Source organism: Hyperolius riggenbachi, chromosome 12, assembly GCF_040937935.1.
Source record: "Hyperolius riggenbachi isolate aHypRig1 chromosome 12, aHypRig1.pri, whole genome shotgun sequence".
In the NCBI taxonomy this organism is placed as follows: domain Eukaryota; kingdom Metazoa; phylum Chordata; class Amphibia; order Anura; family Hyperoliidae; genus Hyperolius; species Hyperolius riggenbachi.
In genome coordinates, this window is record NC_090657.1 from 143504856 (window position 1) to 143526488 (window position 21633).

Consider the following 21633-nt stretch of genomic DNA (forward strand, 5'->3'; position numbering starts at 1 on the left):
GTTAATGACTGTACTGGCCCTCTTATCTCCTCCCCAACCTCCTCTTTCCATGTGTTTTATCTCACTTTTTAATCTTAAAACTTGGTATAATGAATTGACTGTGACCAGTTCAAGTACCATGTATACCATGTTTTGAGAACCTAGGATATAGCTAACCTGGTGGCATACTTCAGTCCTTCTTTGTACCAATATGCTATGAATCCAAGTGTTCTTATGCATGCACATGATGCTGACCACCCTCTTTGAATAGGAGTATACGTGTATACGTGGGTGCATCGACGCACGCATGCACGGGAGTTTGTGTGTGCACAGATGCATGTGCTTAACCTCCTGAGCGGTATGGACGAGCTCAGCTCGTCCATCACCGCCGGAGGCTGCCGCTCAGGCCCTGCTGGGCCGATTTTTATCAAATAAAGTGCAGCACACGCAGCCGGCACTTTGCCAGCCGCGTGTGCTGCCTGATCGCCGCCGCTCTGCGGCGATTCGCCGCGAGCAGCGGCGAAAGAGGGCCCCCCTAGCCGCCTGAGCCCTGCGCAGCCGGAACAAAAAGTTCCGGCCAGCGCTAAGGGCTGGATCGGAGGCGGCTGACGTCAGGACGTCGGCTGACGTCCATGACGTCACTCCGCTCGTCGCCATGGCGACGATCTAAGCAAAACAAGGAAGGCCGCTCATTGCGGCCTTCCTTGTTTATTATGGGCGCCGGAGGCGATCGGAAGAACGCCTCCGGAGCGCCCTCTAGTGGGCTTTCATGCAGCCAACTTTCAGTTGGCTGCATGAAATAGTTTTTTTTTAATTAAAAAAAAACCCTCCCGCAGCCTCCCTGGCGATCTCAATAGAACGCCGAGGAGGTTAAGAAGTACTTGAAGTGGTATGGTGAGATACACACGTGTACATATAGTACCAATCCTACTAAGAACTTGCTTGTGAGTTCTTTTCCTTATGCAAAGGTTTATAAATCAGTGCTTTATCTATGAGAATAAAGGTGGCCATACACTTATAGATTTGCAGCAGATTCGACCATCAGATAGATTTCTGTCAGATGCCTGTCAAGTCAAATCTGACAGGAATCTATCTGATGTGTGCCACACACTAGGAACAGATTTCCAATAGATTTCAGAATGAAATCTATTGAAAATCAATCTAAATGCATTCTTGGATCATTAGATCCAATGCAAGTGCAACTCTATGGGCCATTAATCTGCTGCCAGCAGTAGATCGACCTAGATTTTCCATCCTGTCAGATAGATCAAATAGATCGAAGTCGATCGAAATCAGCCACAAATCGATCGATAGATTTGATAGAATTTATGATCAATCGACTATATAGAATCGATCGATCGATGGCTGAAGTCGACCAGTGTATGGGCCCCTTAAGTCTTCTCCTAGGTAATATTTGCACTCCTTATCAATAAAGTGCCTATTAAGCCGTCAGCAAACAAGAAAAATATTTTTAACCTAGTTTTTGGTACTGTAACCTAAACTGGTTTCAGTTGCAGGGTGCTAAAAAAATAATTTTAAACAAAGGATGAAAAATTATCTCCAAGGAAAAAGCTCAGGAGATGTGCATAGCGGCAGCCCCTTCTTTTTAATGAGCGCTTCCTCACATTAAGCTGTGCTGCTTTAACAGCGCAGCTTAAAGGGACACTTACGCCAAGAATAAAAACTCAGTTTTACTTGCCTGGGGCTTCTCCTAGCCCCCTGCAGCTGTCCCGTGCCCTTGCAGTCACTCACAGAGCCTCCAGTCCCCAGCTAGTTTTGCAGTAGTAGCACATTTTACTTTTGAAACAGCTATTTTGTCTACCTTTGCTTCAATACATTGTTAAATATGTGTTCTATCTATGTGTTTCTCTCTTTTGCAAAATGCAAAATTATATCCACAGCGTTTATGTTTTGCATATATAATAGGAAGTAATCTGATTTTGAAAATTCTTGAAAATAGCTATTTTATGTTTATCTGATCAGACATCAGAATTTTAAGTGTTTTTTGTTTTTGTTTTTTATAACTTAAAGAGAGTCTGAAGTGCTCCCCGGGCAGCACAGGGGGGATTTGGAGGGGAAAGGACCCTCGTTCAGCCGCGGGATAGTGGCGTTTTAGCAGGGGCACACATGCCCCTGCTATATATAAGCAAAAAAGCCATTTTTATTATGGCTTCAGACTCTCTTTAACTGTAATATAATGTGTAGGACTTTGTATAGTACATTCACTGTTCACCAGACAGAGCAGAGCCAATGCAACAAGACACTAGGGGCCATATGCAAATCACTTTTTCACCTGAGTTTTCTCCTAGGAGATAATTTTTCATTTTCAATTTAAAATAACTTCCCAGCATTTTTCAACTAAAAAGTACCAAAAAGTAGTTGGAAAGGTACTATCAAAATTATTTTTAGTATTTTGTTGCTTTCTGGTGGTTTACAAGGCATTTTTTTGACAAGTTTAAAAATATCAACTTGGAGAAAACGAAGGAGGAAAAGTGAATTGCATATGGGCCTATGGGTGATATGCAATTCACTTTTTCACTTGAGTTTTCTCCTAGGAGATAATTTTTCATCTTCGATTTAACCACTTAAGGACCGGGCTATGTTTTGTAGATCTGTGCTGCGTGGGCTCTCCAGCCCGCAGCACAGATCGTGTAAATGGCAGGGCGATCAGACTTTCCCCCTTTTTTCCCCACTAGGGGGATGACCTGCTGGGGGGGTCTGATTGCTGCCGTTCCGTGTGGCCGAGTGGAGGGGGGGGGGGCTCCTCAAAGCCTCCCTCCGCAGCGCGATTCCTCCCTCCCTACCTCTTGATCCCTGGACGGCACAGGACGCCGATGCGTCCTGTGCCACCTCTGATAGGCTTTAGCCTATCACACGGCGGCAATACCCGGCCAATCAGAGGCCGGGGATCGCCAATCTCCTTTACGGAGCTGCTGCACAGCAGTGCCATATTGATGTAAACAGCGGGGATTTCTTCTACAATTAGCCTGCGAGCCGCGATCGGAGGCTCGCAGGCAGTTCAAGGAGAGAACCTCCGTGAACTGACATGGCGTTTCCATGTAAAACCACAAACGACCAGCCGCCGCTTATCGGCGTTAGCTGGTCGTTAACTTTCAAGCACTTTTCAAATATAAATGTACCAAAAAGTAGGTGAAAAAATGCTATGAAAATTATTCAGAATATTTTCTTGCTTTCTGGTAGCTTAAAAGTCATTTTATTGACAGGTCACCTAGGAGGAAACTTGGGAGAAAAAGTAAATTGCATATGGCCCTATGGGCCCAATCTAGTTCACTTTGGGCCCGATCCAATTCCCTTTTTTTCCTAGGTTTTCTCCTAGGAGATAAGTTTTTATCTTCTGATTAAAAATAACTTTTCAGCACTCTGCACTCTGTAAGTGAAAAAAGTACCCAAAAGTAGGTAAAAGAGTACTTTTAAAATTATTCTGAGTATTTTCGTGCTTGCCGGTGGCTTAAAAGGCAATTTATTGCTAAGATGTAAAATATCACCTAGGAGAAAACTTAGGAGAAAAAATGAATTGGATCAGACCCTATGTATACTCACAGCGACCTATACAGGGCTACCCCTGGCTCAACCCAAGCCTCATTGTGACTGGATGGAGATCTGCAATCTTCCCTGTGAACTTAGGAACAAAAAAAACATTGCCAAGTTCTGGAATTTGCTTCTGGTCTGACGTCTTAGACTGCTAAGCTCTTTTCAGTGGGATTTCGTAAAAATAGAAGTCAGGAAACCAACTACAACTGGATTTGGATGCAACAGCTGTCACCATACTAAACAACAACAAACCCTTGCATAGAAGTATTCTTTTCTTGATCATGTTTTTGATGCTGTTGGTTATTTTCTGTATTTGTGATAGTTTTACCTCTTTTCTGTAAATACTGATACATTATATGAAACATATGTAAAGAAATCATTCAAAATCATTTGGGCATTTTTCCCGGATCTGGGTGTGGATAAGAAACCAAACTTTGACTCTGTAACGATACCATCAAAATCTTCTATGTTTGACATGGCCACACACGATACAATAAAATGATCAAAATGTACGGCAATTTGATGAAAAATCGAAAGCTTTTTTTTAATTCGAGCAAGAAATCCGATCAGATTTCCCATTTTTATCCGATAAAAGTTAATCGGGAATGGTGGATTTTTCTGATCAACTTTTATAAAGATTGAATGGTGTGTGGTAGATTGTCAATTTATTACCTAAGCAATTTTCTCAGAATTTACAATCATTTTTATCATAACTGAGTAAAAATTGAACATGTGTGTGTGTGGTACATAGGTCAGATTTTTGAAATGTTGCAATCAGCCAGAAAAAAAAAATGATTGCAATTCTAGAACAGATATTTAAAAAATTGTGTTGTGTGTGGCCACCTTAAAAGTGTCACAGACCTTACTTAGCAAAGGGGTTACAAGGGAAATCACATCGCTAGACTGTAGGCAGACTGTTTCCATTATAAAACACGTGGTGGCAGATATCTGTAGGTGTGTGAGCAGGGGTAAAAAAGTTTAGATAGTATTGCACGCTATTCCCGATTAGGTTTGGTGTTCAGCTTCAGGGTCCTTTACAAATCTGACCTGCTATCAGAACATGGTTACTACACATTATTATTTAGAGTGGGAGAGAAAAGCAGATGACTGCAGTGTGCAGGGTGGTGGTATGAAAAGATGGAACTTGTTCCTATGTATTCTGCTAACTGGTTGATCAGCAGGGAAGTCAGTATGCTCTGACTATATATGCAAACTGTGATAAATCAAAAAGTGAAGGGAAAAGTTGGCACCAGGGCCGGGCAGAGGCGAAAGAGAGGCTCCAGCCTCAGGGTGCAGTGTAGGAGGGGACGCACAACTCACTTAGCTATCATTCCCCTAGTGTGTTTGAAGCAGAAAGAAATCAGAAAAGGGGATATATGACAGTGACTGCAAGCCAGATAACTAGAGATTAAGGTGTTGGGGGCATGGGGCGCCTCTTACAGTCTAATAGCAATCAGTGTGTGACGGCTGGGGTGGGAGGGACGAAGGGGCGCACTTTGGTGTCTCAGCCTTGGGTGCTGGAGGACCTTGTTCCGGCTCTGGTCGGCACTGCCGGTAGCTGCTTTTATTCAAATAGTGCAGTTGCATCGTGACAATCCATATTGTGCATAGTAAATACATCACATACCGGTGAGCGGAGGCAAGCTGATGTAGCAGTGGGTGCTGGGCACTAACGCCTGAACGCCGTTTTGTGCATAACACGCTTCTACGGAGGCTACCTATCCATATGTCCAAGAATGTTACAATAACACTTGGGCCACCATAGGGTGTCCTAAGCTTTTCACATAACTATAAATATGTCAAAGTAAGAAGATGGAAATCATTTTGAAGTCACCACAAGCAAGAAAATACTTAATTTTTACAGTACTTTTTCAACTACTTTTTGGTACTTTTTTTCAATTACAGAGTACTGCAAAATTATCTTTAAGTAGAAAACTTGGGAGAAAAGGTGAATTGAATAAGGACTTTGGAGAGAGTTGGCTACTGAGGGAAATGTCTGGAGAAAAACTGTGAATGAGACCAAAATCTGTGGAGTTATGTAGCCCCACAGGAGTAGTAAGATTTTCTCCATGAACTTTCCTTGAGGAAAATAGATCACATGTGCCCCAGCACTGCTGTTCATATCCAGACATTATAGCTGAGATGCATTCAGTTGCATTCTCAATCTCCTGGCTCCTGTACGTTGAACCAAAGAATTGTAGCTCAGATGAAATATTAAAGTTCACTTGTGATGAGATGGGGTGCCTTGACACCTTAGGAAAAAGACACAGTGACAACGGGACGAAACAGGTTGTTTCAGCTCATGGAGCTCACCGCTGGGCGCTGTAATGCTGCGCGGGGGGGGGGGGGGGGGGGGGGAAGGAGTAATTCAAGGGTCTACAAAGCATTTCTTGGATCTATAGCATGAACTGATGTTTGCATGTCTAGATCTGTAAGGGAAGTAACTCCCCTGGGTGGACTGTCTGGAGAACTCTGAGTATAGAGGTCTCCACTGTGCTCCATGAGCTTATCAAAGACCAGAGGAGAAGTGGCAAAGTTGCCAAACAAAGGATTCTGGTTGGTTGCTCTACGCAGCTGCTCTGTTTTAGTTTTATTTTTTAGTGATCCAGTTTTCTTTTCAACATCTTGATAAATGTGCTCCACTAGTTTTACAGGTTTGTGTTGTGCTAATTCCCTATATAGACTGGCGTCTATATAGTGGGCCTGTGCTAGGGTCACTGTAGATACTGTAGACGAGAGCTCTCTGTTGTGTGCTGTGCTCACTGGGTTTGGACATTGGTGCTGAAATTTCTCTTTATAGGGAACGCCGCTGTGCTCACTGTAGAGATCAGGGTCTTAACTACAGGGAAGCAGCCCCTGTAAAGGGGGAGCCCAGAGGTGTAGGCGGCCTCCAACTACTAACTGTCCCTTCCACTGATAACACCAGTCTAATAAGGCAAAAAAGGTTGCGCGGTCAATGCTTTTGGCTGTGTACTTGCTTGGCACTTGTATTGGCCTGAGGAAGTGGGCATAGACCCATGAAACACATTGTCTGTGCTAAATAATCCTTTTTGCCTCATGAGACTGTCGTTACTGAGGAAAGCCACCTCACCCTTTTACATTTTTAGTTTTTAACTCAGTTGTATCTACATCTGGGTGCCTCTTGACCCCTTTGTGTATTTCAGCCCACTGATCAAAGTGATATAACAAAGTTTCAATAAACTTGGCACACCTTGTGTGAACATAGACTTTTTAATAAAATATAGCTATGCATTTCTATATTGTAAAATACATTCTAGATTTCACAGTTTATCTAAGCATCTTCTAAAAACAGACTTTTATCAGAAAATTCTCACATTTATAAAAAGAGATGAGTAGGCAAATTCTTAAAGGCATTACCAGCTAGTCTCTACATTGTTTATACAGACGACCTCTTTATTGAGTGACCAGGCTCAGGGTTTAGAGGGAGAAAGAGATAGGGGCCCATATGCAATTCATTTTTTCACCTGAGTTTTCTCCTGGGAGATATTTTTAAATTTGTCAATAAAATGCATTTTAAGCCATCAGAAAGCAAGAACATGCTCAAAATAATTTTGATAGTACTTTTTCATTTACTTTTTGGTACTTTTTTTTGTTGAAAAGTACTGGAAAGTGATTTTAATTCGGAGATAAAAAATTAGCTCCTAGGAGAAAACTCAGGAGAAAAAGTGAATTGCATATGGCCCAGAGGGTCTTATTTAATTCACTTATTTCACCTAGGTGATATCTTCATACCTTATCAATAAAATTCCTTTCAAGTCACCAGCAAGCGAGAAAATACTCTGAATAATTTTGACAGTACTTTACGAAATCTCAGGGGAAAAGTGAATTGAATAAGGGCCATAGAGAGACAAAAGGTAGACAGAAATGCAGTCTGTATAGAGCATAGAGCTTTTTCATTCTATGCTTGCTTCTCTTAGAACTCTCTTCAGAGCAGGGACGCAGCTCCTGCAATTGCACAGGGGGGCCCAGAGCTGTTTGTTGCCCCAACTACAGACCTTCCCTTCCTCCGATACAGGGGACTATACTTCAGATCATTTGCTTTTGTGGCTACACTTGTTATAGGTGTGAAGATAACGATGGCCACGCTTGTTTTATGACCCTTGTGAGATGGGCTCCAAGGTCATGGAGGGCACCAAGGGGAGGGGAGGGAAGGGTGTGAACACTGGGGGGGGGGGCATCAAAGTTTTGCTGGGGGGCCCCATGAATTTAGTTATGACACTGCCTCAGAGTGCGTTATTACAGTGTGAGAAAAGACCAGTCAATGACTTTTAGATCTTGCCAATACTAATTTTATCCAACCAGTAACAAATAGAATCACAACTTAAATTCAGCCTTTCACAACCCATTTAATGTATGAATATTATGTACAATGAAAGATGATGTACAAGCCAAGCCTCAGGGTTCATGGTGTTCTGTGGAAATTAATTGTATAGCACCGCCATTTAGATCAAACTACCTTGGTAGCCAACTAGAAGCTAGCATAGATGACAGAAGGCCAATCCATGGTATTGGGAGCTTTGTGTTGCATGGGTGGGGTGGAGGTCACAGAAGGCATTAAGAAATGTTTAGAGGAAGTTCTCCTGGATGTTTAGAACTTGCCTGGTTACCCATCCTTTTCAAGCATGATGTGCCTTTTAAATGGAAGCCATATTTCAAAGGACATACCTGATGACAACTTATAAAATATAAATTTGGGGCAACGCTGAGATGTGATTGAAAAGTGGCACTGTTATGACACACTTGGAATACAATTAAAAAGTATATTTTTTTTTAAACAAACACTGACAGATAAGAATAGTCCTAGTAAAAGAACCTTAAGGCAAACCTGTGACTTTAGATGGAGAGGAAAACACACTTACCTCGGTAGAGTCCCCCACATCCTCCTCGAGACCATCAATCCAGTGCTGGGACCCTCTGGCAGTTTGCAGCTAAGTTCCCATCCATGAACGAGCACAGCTGCACTGCACAATAGCACTGAGCCTGAGACACTCTGTGCTACTGCGTAGGCAAAAGGTATCTTGCACCTGCACAGTGCGGCCGCACTCATTCAGGGACAAGGGTATGGCCACACACCACTCAACAAGCCCTTCTCAGCGGGGTCACCTAGACTGCTCTGGGAGGAGAATTCCACACAGCTAAGCCATACTCATACTTTAAAAACATGCTGGTAAGCTAATCTTTTTGCACCTGTCTTGATAAATGTTTTGATCTGTATTTTGGAATCACAACAGAGATGAGAGATGGTCTGGCACTATGGTTTAATAAACAGCAGCATAGACACAAATTAGCAGTGGATAAAGTGCATTGCAAGATATGGCTTGACAGCAAACATAGGTAAGTTGTGTCATACCGTGGTGTCTTGATAGATGCCTGGGTGTAGATGGGAGGCAGCAGGTGTGGGTGCCAAAAGGTGCACGGCCTTATGACCGTTTAGTGAGGCAAATGCCAAACTTCTTCTAAGGCTGGATGTGCAACAGGTGTAGGATGCGCGGTGCAATGTATATGGAGGCGCGCGATGATGCGCCTCCGTTAGGCCATTGAGAACTCACCCCTTCCGGAAACCCAAGATCCAAAATTGCTCCGCCCTGGAGAGAGCTGGTGGCACGCACGGCCATGACAGCGGGGACGCGTGTACGCGTCATAGATGACGCTGTTATGCGCTGGCCAATGAAAAAGTGCGGATTTCCTGCTGAGTACGGAGCTGCTAGACAAGCGCTCACACAGTACACCAAAGTGGTTGCCATGGCAACCTCTGTCATCCTGCGCCCGAAATGTACGTGCAGGGGAAAACACAGGTAAATCCACCAGGCGCACCACAATGACAGGCTCTCCCACAAAATTCATCTGTATTTTGCCTGGTTGCTTGGGGTCCAGCTGTAGAAAGTGCACAATCTATTGCTATAATTAGCATCTTGTAGGGTATATTAAATAGGTAGACTATCCGCTGAAAAGAAGTTTAAAGTGGTTTCTACCTTGTACTTTCTGAAATGCTAACTGCTACCTGCTCCAATACCCACCTTCACCCTGGACCAATAACAACAGCGTAAATATTATTACGCCGCCCGGCAGGTGGGCGCAGGATGAGCCACACAGCAAGCGCCAAGTTGAGCTGCTTCGATAACAGCCAGCTGATTGTAGTCCACTCCATGAAGCTTACAATGCGGACTATTATTACCCCAATTGGCACAATGTTGTATTACTATCTCAGTTGAAGAAATCCAACTAGTTTTGAGTTCCATCTACAGTAGCTAGGTAATAAGAAGAGAAGCTAGTAACAAAAAGGGAAAACTGAGAGCCCCTGATGGTGTAGTATGTTATGAGAAATTCACAATCAGTGATATTTACGAGATGTATACTCACAAACACGGGTTACCGCTAAGCATTGGTGTAGCAATCACCCCTGCAATCGCAGGGAGGCCAAGAGGCTTTGGGGGCCTGCAATTAACCAAGCGCCTCTGTTCATTGCAGATTCTGTGTAGTTGCTCCTTTTAATTGCCGGATGAAGCAGGATGGCACCTGCGAAATGCGTTGCACCATGGAATAGGCGGTTAAAGTTTTGTGGAAAATGTAATTTTTTTTAACTGAAACCGTCATTTTCATGTCTTCTATTAGGGAGGTAAAACCACTGCTGCCTCCCTTTTTATATATACACATTTTTTTAAAGATGTTTTTACTCTGTTTGGCACCTCTGTACACACCTGCAGTGTTACATTAACTAGTAGTTAAGATCCAGTGAAGACCGCTGAACATCTGATCACTACTGACCTATAAAGAATAAATTTTCTAACTTTATTCTTGGAGAACCTCCTAAAGGGTAACAATACCTAACTACTTCAATTTCAATGAGAAATAAATGCTGTAGTATCACAAATTGGCAACATTTGATAGCACTATTTACAATAAAGTCCTATTACATAATACAATTGTATAATATATAATAAATTGATCAACATGATAGTCAGTGCTCACATACATTCCTCTCCCCTCATCTCTTTCCTCAGTCCATTAATGGCTCCAGATGGGTCTACAGACAGGTTGACAACAGACGGACATCATATGTCAAGCCTCAGGACATTACTTCACTTTAATCTTCAGATGGGAGTGTGATGGCGTCACTGGTTCATCCAAACCGTATTAACAATCTTCTAAAAACCTACATTTTACATACATGCTCAACTTAGAAAGTCCTCCTCACTTTGTGCATAGGAAAAGCCATAAAAGGCATTTGAGCAGCTGGAACTGCTGCTGCTGTTAGATAGTTCAGGCGTGCGGCTCACAGAATTTGGCACATCCTCCTGTGTGAACTCTGGATCAAAGTGTCGCAGATCAGCTGGACCAGCCTGTATGGAGAAAAGTTTCAGCACTGGATTTAGATATGTAGCTTACGGAGACTGCATCCCGAATGAACTGTATACACAACTGATCACATATTATAATGTCTGTTTGAAAATATAGCAGCAGTATAATTAATTGCTTTAGGTCACTTCTTATGTAGGTCAAACAATAGGTTAACCCTTCCCAATCCTATTTTGCGATGTCCTAAATTGCGGTGGCAGCGATGATCTCCAGGGTCTGTACCTCCTTGCTTTAGAGTGTACATGTCAAACTCCGACCCACGGGCCAAATCTGGCCCTTGGACCCATCAGATGCGGCCCTCAGGTGGTTTCCCCGCTTTGCATTATGTTTGGCCCACTCTAGACTGCCAGAGAAGCTATATGGGGAGGGGGACAGCACTAGATACCAGGGAACTGTATAGGAGAAGGAAGGGAGCCACTAGACACTAGGAAACTGTATAGGGGAGGAGGGGGTCACTAGACACCAGGAAACTGTATAGAAGAGGGAGGACCACTAAACATCAGGGAACTGTATAAGGGATGGAGGGGACTATTAGTCACCAAGGAACTTCATAAAAGAGAGAGGTGGCCACTAGAAATTGAGGTCGTCCCACAACTTGGTCCCAGAGCTCAATTTCGGCCCACTTTGTATTTGACTTCGACGCCCCTGCTTTAGAGCAAGGAGGCAATCCGGCATCAGGGGGAGGGGGTGGAGATGGCTCTCTCACTGCAAGTCCGCCCCCTTGCAAGTGGGGCAGCATAGTTCCATTATTACGTGTCGCTGGAGGGTATCAAAGTGTCAAACTTGGTCCAGCACTTTGATCCACAACGGGGGACGCTGTGCCCTAATGCACCAATGTAAAATTTATATTACATGGTGCAGCGGCGCATTAGGGCTTGCTGTTGGGGTGCTGCTGCCAGATCTGTTCGCCACAACAGAAGATGGGGCCAGTGGCAATCAGAATGTCAGACTCTGGCATTTTCCTCCATAGGTTCAATCTCATGTCAATGTTGGACATAGTCTGACACAGGACTGAAAAGGGTTATCTGGATGTTTACCCTAACTAGAATCCCATAAACAGTGCATGTTTTGTAGGCAACTTCACATACTGTACAATCAGGAAGTCTTACTAGTGGCACAACCAAGGGCATACCCCACGCCTGGTGTGTGTATATGTGAGGGAGGGGGGGGGGGGTGCCTGAGCCCAATGTACAGAGTTGGGTATGCAGCACTGTACACATTACCTGCCGTAAGTGCTGGATTAGATTTGCTCTCTTTTCAGTGCTATGAAGAAGGAGAGTGGATCTGATCCAGATCAGTATGTCTCCCAGGTGTTCTGTCATATGACATGCAGGAGCCCCTGAGAGCAGTACTGAGCTATGAGGCTGCATGCTATGCAGTGAAGAGAGTAGAGTGGATCCAACCCAGCACTGGAAGCAGGTTATGTGCACTGCTCCATGTGCTACTCTGCAAACATGAAGGTCAAGAAGGCTACCTAGTTCTAGTGGGGAAGGAGGGGTGCACAAAGCCTACCTATACTAGTAGTTTGGGCTGGTGTTGAAGGGAAATGTCCAAAGCTTTGCTGGGGTGGGGGTGGGAGGGCTTTAGGTCAAATCTTTGTTCAAATCTGGTGGCCATATACTCACAGAAGGCCACTATTTGATCAACAGCAAGATCCCTGTAAGATCAGTGTTTGTGCCAGACACTATGAACAGATTTTTAATACATTTAGCATGAAATCTATTAATCTATTTGACTGCAGCGGTGCTCTGAGCAGCGCTATGGCCCGTCCATCTGCCGACACTGTCGGCCCATTGGTAATCAATATATTCCGTTCGGCGTGATAAACTGATTCGATCGATCTTGGCTGAAAATCAATCAAACAATTGGTTGGGCCACCTACTGCATCAATTTCTAGCAGATTTGACCAGAGTGATCAAAGGAAAAAAGCAAGAAGTGTATGACCACCTTAATAATCCAGTCCAAATGACACAAGAAGGGTTGCAAATCATTAAACGCAGACACACGTTTCATAAATCCAGGCCAGTTTTGCAGGACATTTCTGTCCTCTCATGGTCTCCAGCCTGGTGGATTGCACTCATAATCTAGTAAAAGTTCACTATCCTTTTAATAGCTCTAGTTAGTGAAGCAGATGTACACAGCAACCACTTACCACATTAGGGTTATACGGTGGGGGGATTCTCTTGTGGTACAAGTCATCCCAGTTAATGGGGCTAAAGAAGACATGGTTCTTGATCTCCAGCTGCAGAACAAGCAATGACATTTCATTAGCATATCATACAAACAAAGACCCTGATTCTCTACGTTTTTTGAGCCTAGAGGCTAGGCAATGAAAGAATGGATGTTTCTTATTCTTAACACAATTTATTCTGTCTTGTCCAACCAAATGCAAGTCCTACAAGTCACTAAAGACCTGTTACTGAATCCCACAGGACTACTCCTTTCCCCTCCCTGCTCATGAATCTCAACTCTCTCCTGTCTGCTCTCCACTCATGCTGTCTGCTCTCTAAAGTGACTCTACCTGACCACTGTGGAGCCAGCCAGGTTTAAGGATTTTCATATAGCTGGATAGGGCAGAAGAAAAAAGGATATGCTGTTACTAAAGGTGGCTGGATGGTGTAATGGTTAAGGGCTCTGCCTCTGACACAGGAGACCAGGGCTCGAATCTCGGCTCTGCCTGTTCAGTAAGCCAGCACCTATTCAGTAGGAGACCTTAGGCAAGTCTCTCTAACACTGCTACTGCCTATAGAGCGCGCCCTAGTGGCTGCAGCTCTGGCGCTTTGAGTCCGCCAGGAGAAAAGCAGGATATAAATGTTATTTGTCTTGTCTCTAAAGACCTCTTTTTTAGCAGTTTCAGGATAAAACTGTGGATTTAAACTTATTGATCCAGTGCAGGGACATTATAAGTGATCCCAATCGTGATTCATTACGCAAATTCTGCTATTATGTGGCAACCCAAAAAAATAGATGAACAATCAATAGCAATTTGGATATTGTGTATATAATTTAAAAAAAACTACATACAAGGTTTCCATAAAATATGTAGCAGAGATATGTTATATGGCAACCTGTGTTGGACTGTAGCATCGCTCTCACTGATTATTAGAGACTGTAAACCCCTTTGTAGTTCAGGGAATGCAGGGAACAAATAAAAAGTCACTAAAAGTGTCCCATTTCCTTTAGATTAGATATTTTGACGCGATTTGAACAATCAAAACTAATTGGAAGGCAATTCTACATTGTTTCCATTAACGGAACGATGTAAGGAGGTTTTACATTCCCATTCGATCATAAAATACAACTTTCAGATCAATATTTTTACTTTTCCAATCGACCAAAGAACCGCTTCACATCAATTTGCGCCACACACAGCGCAGTTTTCTATACAATTCAAGCATTAAAATTCCATTGAAAGATCGAATATGAAGGAAAAAACTGTACCGTTAATAGGCACCTTTAGACTTATCTGTATGGAAACTGAAAAAAATCTGAAACTGAACTGAAATCACACATGTATAATAGTCAGGCAGTGTGACAGATAGTAATACATGCTCATGTTGAGTTTTAAACAAATTATCAAGTTTATCCAGCAATCAGCACATGAGTTTTGTATTACAAGAAGGTAGAATTACAAGGTTCAAACATAAAAATTCAAGACTTGCAGTAAGAATACTTCTATGAAGCCACAACGAAACAATACCTGTATATGCTAATATAAAGGGCAAACCTAAACAGAGAATAGAGACTGAGCTCGCATAGGATTGCCATTTCACAAGGATGCTTTTTGGGGGGGGGGGGGGGGGGGGGGTTGGCATGGAAAAGGGCGGGCTCTGGCTATTGTTGTTCCAGCGATGCCTCTGTATGCTCATCAACATTTTTAACCTTTAACAACTAAATAAGACTATGGGATTCCAGGAAAGTACTATATAAGAATAGTCGAGGGTTTGGAAGAGGCACTCCTTGCCGTATAAAGTTGTGTGCATAGCCGAGATGCAAAGCCACACACACACACACACACACACACACACACACACACACACACACACGACACAAACACACACACACACACACACACACGACACAAACACACACACACACACACACACACACACACACACACACGACACAAACACACACACACACACACACACACACACACACACACACACACACACACACACACACACACACACACACACACACACACACACACACACACACACACACACACACACTAGGTTTTCATTACCCAGATGATAGTGTGGACATTTTTAGTGACATCCTAGCTTGGGCACAAATATTGGTGGTCTTCCCTTCACCAATCCACCAACTTAGGAAATACTTGGTCTATTTCGTAGATTGGTACATCCTCCTTCTTCTCATTACCCCCCATTCCTCCATAGGACCAAAAGATCTGCACAGAAGGAAGCTTAGCAACACATCTGTAACGTATTGGAGGGTAAATAATCACAAAAGATTAATTTAGGTGATATTTGTTCCAAACGTATACGAAGCTTAAAGGGTACCTTAGGTAAGCACACAGGTATGTTCATGCTGGATCCACATACCTGTGTTTGTTGTCTGTTCCTCAACCAGGCTGTTTGTAAACGAAAGGGGAAAGAAACCCCCTTTGTTTACATCCGTACAGCGCTGCGGTCCCAGGCAGCGCTGTACGAGATTGGCGATCCCCAGCCTCTGATTGGCCGGGGAGCACCGTCCTCTCATAGGCTGATGCCTATGAGAGGCGGAAGAGGACGGATCGCCGTCCTGTTCCAATTCAGAAAACGGAGGGGAGGAGGGCAGAAAAAAAAAACACTGCCACAGCGATCGGACACCTCAGGCGGCATGTCCCCTTAAGGACAAAAAAGGAGGTGAGTCCGATCGCTGGGCTTCATAGCTGGGCTGTGCAGGAGGCTGAAAAGCCTGCACAGCCCAGCATAAAAAAAAAAACAGCCTGGTCGTTGGGGAGGGGGGGGGGGGGGGGGGGGTTAACACTGCAGTCCTCAAGTGGTCAAGAGGCAGGCTTGCAGTAATGTTCCCTCCCATCACCCTCCCATTATTTCCACTTCCCCACCCAATTCACTCCCGTTAAGGGGTAGGGATGAGGAAGGAAATGGGAGGGTGGTAAGAGGGAAAATCACTGCAAGCCTGCCTCTTCCTGTTTGAAAATTTGAGTTTAGCCAAAAGTAGAATTTTTGAAGGAATGATTAAAGGCCATCCGAGGTGAAAATACACTAACAATTGAATCTATCCTCCTCCTCCTAAAAATGACTTTTTCGTAGATACCCCATAGTTTTATTTTCTACTTAACCCTCCTGGCGGTCTATTAAAAACCGCTAGGGGGCAGCGCAGCAGTTTTTGTTTTTTTAAATCATGTAGCGAGTCCAGGGCTCGCTACATGATAGCCGCTGTGCAGTGGCATCCCCCCACCCGCTTCGATCGCCTCCGGTGATCTGCAATCAGGAAATCCCATTCCAATTTTATGGCTGTAATTCCTTATCATTGAGGGTTGCGCTATAGTCGACCCAGTCCCGACCCGGACAGAAACTGTCACTTGCATACCTAATGTTTAACTCTTTCAGGCAGAGAAAGAAAAAAAGGACAACAGCATAGTCATTTGTGTGCTTGACACTGTACATACACGTCTATCTCATCATGTCACGTCACCTCGGTTGTCCTTTAAAGGAATTGGGGGGGGAACGAGGAGAGTAGCAGGCAATGCACAAATGTATGTTGATCCAGCAACAAAAAACTCTGTGCTTTACCTTAGTTTTGCCTCAGATCACGTGTGCTTTAAGTAATTACAGTGTGGAGATTCATATTGTTACAAACGCCATTGTGTGTGAGGGGTTGACAGTGTACAGGCATAACAGCTCATGCCTTGTGACTCTATCCGCCATAAAAGAGGTGTGACTATAATACATATAGCCAGAGGGAATACATACAAAGTCAGACTTGGATCCGAGGCGGCAGTGCTGATCCTTATGCAGCAGACCCTGGAGGATGTCACAGGTTGCGGTGGTCTTCCCTCCTGGGAGCTGCAGCGGCTGGTTCAGGATGTTGTCATACATCTGTGAGACGTCCCGGCTGTAGAATGGCGGCTGGGCAAACATAAAAGTGGAAAATGAAAAAGCTGGCATTGAATAAATCTAGGCGATATGGTGAATGTAGGCCAGCGATAAGAAGAGGAAAAGTAAACACAGCATTGATTATTGTTGATGGAACAACACTTTCACAAGATGAAGTAGCAAATTTTATTTTGAATAAAAGGGAAACATGAGATTTAAAGAGAGCACGTCACTGAAACTTTGGAAGCAACCATACTGTGAGCAAGACCGATAGCATGAATGTCAGAAACAGCAAGCGACTGTTTCACAAACTGCACTTGTTACAAGGGATTGGCGGAAATGCCAATGACCGATGCCAGGGATTTCCATAGAAATACGAATTTCTCATTCCAATTTCCACCCAAATATATATATTTTTTTGCATTTTTTGTGACTACAGTTACCTACCATATTTCTTTATTTATTTTTTAAAAGGTTGATTTTTTGGAATCTGCTATATTTTGTAGATGTCTGCTATTATGTATCCTTCATATCCTTCATATACTACCGAATTCTCTGCTTGGCCAAATATTTCCAAGTCTGAAGTATTAGACCAGTCAGAGAATGTAAAAGTTTGCTGAGGAAATCGGATCTGGTGTAAAATTTCTGCGGTATTCCACTAAAATTTTCTTACCATCTCTACTCAAGGGCCCTTTTCCACGGAAGCAGCAGATTTGGGCGCATGAGACAAGTGGACAAAAAGGGCGCCCCATTCACTCCCATTATAAATATCGTTTAATGGGCGCCTAACAGGTAAAAAAAGGCGCTGGAGATTATTAACGTTTTAACAAAGGCGCTGGAGATTATTAACGTTTTAACAAACGGCGCCCGAAGATTTTTAAGGATTTATAACTATGTTTGTGATGATTTAACTTTACAAAATGAGTCCGTGACGAATAACGTTTATAAAGATACTAAATCACTATTTCAAAAACATTTCTAAAACATTATTATCCACCCAAAAAAATTATTTACATTTTTTTATTTATTAATGTCTGTAAAACATTATTATCCATCGGGGGTCTTAGGTTTAGGCACCACCAGGGGGGTCTTAGGTTTAGGCACCACCAGGGGGGTCTTAGGTTTAGGCACCAACTGGGGGGTCTTAGGTTTAGGCACCAACAGGGGGGTCTTAGGTTTAGGCACCAACAGGGGGGTCTTAGGTTTAGGCACCAACAGGGGGGTCTTAGGTTTAGGCACCAACAGGGGGGTCTTAGGTTTAGGCACCAACAGGGGGGTCTTAGGTTTAGGCACCAATAGGGGGGTCTTAGGTTTAGGCACCAATAGGGGGGTCTTAGGTTTAGGCACCTACAGGGGGGTCTTAGGTTTAGGCACCAACTGGGGGGTCTTAGGTTTAGGCACCAACAGGGGGGTCTAGGGGTTAGGGATAGGTACAGGGAGGGTTTTTAACAAACGTAAATATAAGTTTCAGTTTACAAACAGGGAAGATTAACGTTTTAAGAATTGCCGATCTCATACACATTATTTAGTGATTTATAAATTCTTAAAACACTATTTCTAAACGAAATTCTACACAATATTTCTATAAACGATAATACTGTTTATCGTTTACACCACGCGCCCTTTTTTCCCGACGCCCTTTTTTGATGTACGCAGATCTGTTTCCCAATCGCAATCGCCTGTCCTGCTGCATGACTCAAGTGATTGAGCGCCTATACTTTGTATAGGAGCACAGGAAAATCGCATAGCAATCATGCCGCTATGTGAATTTTCTGTGATTCAGCAATTTAAAACATTTTCGTGCTGGTTTCTTTCCTCCCACTGCAAATCGCAAACACATCGCAATCGTGCCATTCACCCCAAGGGCCCTTTCACACCGGGGCGGTGAGGCATTTTTACTGCACCCCACCTCCGTGCAATGAAAGTCTATGGAGACTTTCATATTGTGATGATACGGCGCAACAGGACATTTTTGTCGCATCCCGACACAAGTCAAGAACTACGATACCATGCGGCTTTCTACGCCGAGTTTTGGCGATCTGCGTCGGCCCGGGAGTCATGTTAGCCTATGGCCACACGGGATTTATAAAAAATTACAGAAGCGACGTTGCGTCGCATGCACTGAAGCGTATTTTTACATTTACACATACCCGAAGCAGGAAGTGACGTCACTTTACTTCCTGCTTGGCCAATAGGCAGACAGGGAACACTGTGCAATAGCATGGTGTTCCCTGAAGGCCTGTTTTTGGTGGTGCATCGGGCGCAATGCAACGCATCGCTAACGCTGGATTGCAGTCTGAAACCGGCCTGAAGAATCTTGGCATAATTGTGGAAATAGAAAATACAAAGAAAAGTGATTGCAGCTCTTTAGCAATAGCTTTTCTTAGTGGAATTACATCTTCCTCCAAGTTGCTACAGCTCATGGGAGAAATAGTATTTAATGCTGCTGGGGAGTTGAGCGGCAGCAGGGAGAGCCATCATTCGGCTCGCCATGCACCCAACTGCCCGATGCCTGAAAAATATGTACTCCCAATAAAGCAGAAAATGCAAGGTCCCAGGGCCACCACTGGTTGTTTTAGTTGCAAAATTTTCCAGACTGGCTGTAGTTTGAGGAATCACAAAACACTACTATCTGAACTGGGTTTTTGGACCACAGACAACACCTCTGCACTCGAAGTACACAACATTCTCAGGGGAGTCTCAACAGATCTGCAGGAAATGTATCAGAGCAAGATCATCCACCAGGCAACCTAAGCGGGTGCCTGGGGCCTAGTGGGTGTCAAGGAGCCCACCTGCCACCTTCTCTGAACTCTCTTTATTTCAGATCACCAAAAGGGGGCACCAAATCAACTACCTTTCCTAGGGCCCCATTACATCTTAATCAATCTCTGGAATGTATATAAAGAATCTAGCAGAACTGTATAATCCTGATTGATATATTTGAGTTTAATATTTATATAATTTAAACTAATTTATTTCCAGTGATGTGCAAACTTAAAGGGCAGCATGGAGTGCAGCTTCAAGAGGTGGTGTCATACCTGTAGGTAAGTTAACCCTCTTTGCTGTGGGTGTCTTGCAGCAACTAACCGGTTGATTCAGTTTCAGCTGTTCCTATTTATTTCATAAGCCTAGTGAATTTTAAACTCATGTGAAATTGGTCCTAAGTTGACAATTGCTTCACATGTTTAGACTCAAATGAACGTCTTTACACATATTACAGCTCAAATAAAATGAAACCGCTGTTTGTAATGTACTGTGGTGCAATCGAAAATGATGTATAAATGTCAGGCTGCATAACAGCTCAGCTGGACTTCACACTACAGGAACACTGGGATTTAAGGTGCCCATACACTTGTCAATTTTACACAGCAGATTCAATCACTGTAATCCAATCTGCTGGAGATTGTTGCCCCCGACCGATGATTGATTTGATTAATTTTTCAAACAATCCGTTTTCAGAAATGATCATTCACTCCAGTCAGAAAGATCTATCCTGAAAGAGGGCGGTCTGGTGCATAGCTGTAGATATGCAGCCAATCAACGGACCCCCAGATGGTCTTTCCCCTTCTAAAACGGTGTACCTCCGGGCCCCTGCGGAGTGTTGGTAGGGGAGCCTCACATGTCTGCCAGTGCTCTCCTCAGATCCTCTCTCCATTCTCGCCTGTACCCTGTGATATTGTGTTATATACGTGGCTGGCATAAAGAGAGGACACTGGAAGGAGCGCACCAGCAGACAGGTGTGTGCACTCCACTGCCAACACTCTACAGGAGCCCCAGGGGAGCACTGGATAGGAGAGCCCTAGGGGCACAGCCAGCCCTGCAGTGCAGTGGCAGAGGCGGTTCCATAGATTTTTACAGATTTCTAAGTAAAATCTATTAAAAATCTATTTTCACTGTGTGGAAGTAATAGATCCCTCTCTGATCAGATTTCAGAGAGGGATCCATTTGTTGGTCGAAATCTGGTGACTATCTGTATGGCCCACTGGAGTAACAATAGCACCTGTGAGCTCCACCGTAGGGGGGCCCAGGGGCTAAGTGTCCCGAAAGTGGCAGCTCCTCCTGAACATCTCTTCTCCCCCCTGTACCTCTGAGGACATGCAGAGCAGCGGCAGCAACAGCGGAGCGGTATACTTTACTTAATTCCGGTGGGACAGACAGGTCCTCTTCACTATTCCGTGTATCCGCGCTGTGCAGCCTATTGGTTTGAGGCTTGCAGCTTCCTATCACATGACATGCAGTGACGGGAGAGCCACAAGCTAATAGGCTGCATGTTGTGGCTACACAGAGTAGAGAAGAGGACCTGTCCTGCCAGAATAAGGTAAAGCATACAGCTATGCTGTGGCTTCCATTGCTCTGTATGATCTCAGAGGTGCAGGGAGGAGAAGAAGAGCTTGGAAGGCTTATGGTGGAAGGGGGGGGGGGGGCTTACAAATTTTACAGGGGGGCCCGGGCTGGAATGGCCACTTTGAAGGTGCCCATACACTTTATCACAATGGTACAGGCACACCGGAAGTGAAGGAGAGGGGACACAGGAGGAATGCACCTGCGGACAGGTGACTGCGCTCTGCTGCAACACTCTGAACTGCACATGGGGGAGCACAATAGACGGGAAGACCTTGGGGACCGGCAGTCGGCGCTGCACTTTGGCACTACAGTG

At 44.1% G+C, this 21633-nt stretch overlaps 1 protein-coding gene across 1 annotated transcript in view; it reads right to left on the reverse strand.

Annotated features, from left to right (window-relative positions):
* Positions 1 to 8791: 8791 nt before the first annotated feature.
* SGK2 (serum/glucocorticoid regulated kinase 2) overlaps positions 8792 to 21633 on the reverse strand; it is a 111224-nt gene continuing 98382 nt past the window's right edge. Inside the window, exons 10-12 of the mRNA XM_068264542.1 lie at positions 16854 to 17009; positions 13061 to 13150; positions 8792 to 10892 (exon numbers count right to left, since the gene is read on the reverse strand). Coding sequence (XP_068120643.1) covers positions 10725 to 10892; positions 13061 to 13150; positions 16854 to 17009 — 414 coding nt within the window. The 3' untranslated portion in view covers positions 8792 to 10724. The remainder of the gene's footprint in view (positions 10893 to 13060; positions 13151 to 16853; positions 17010 to 21633) is intronic.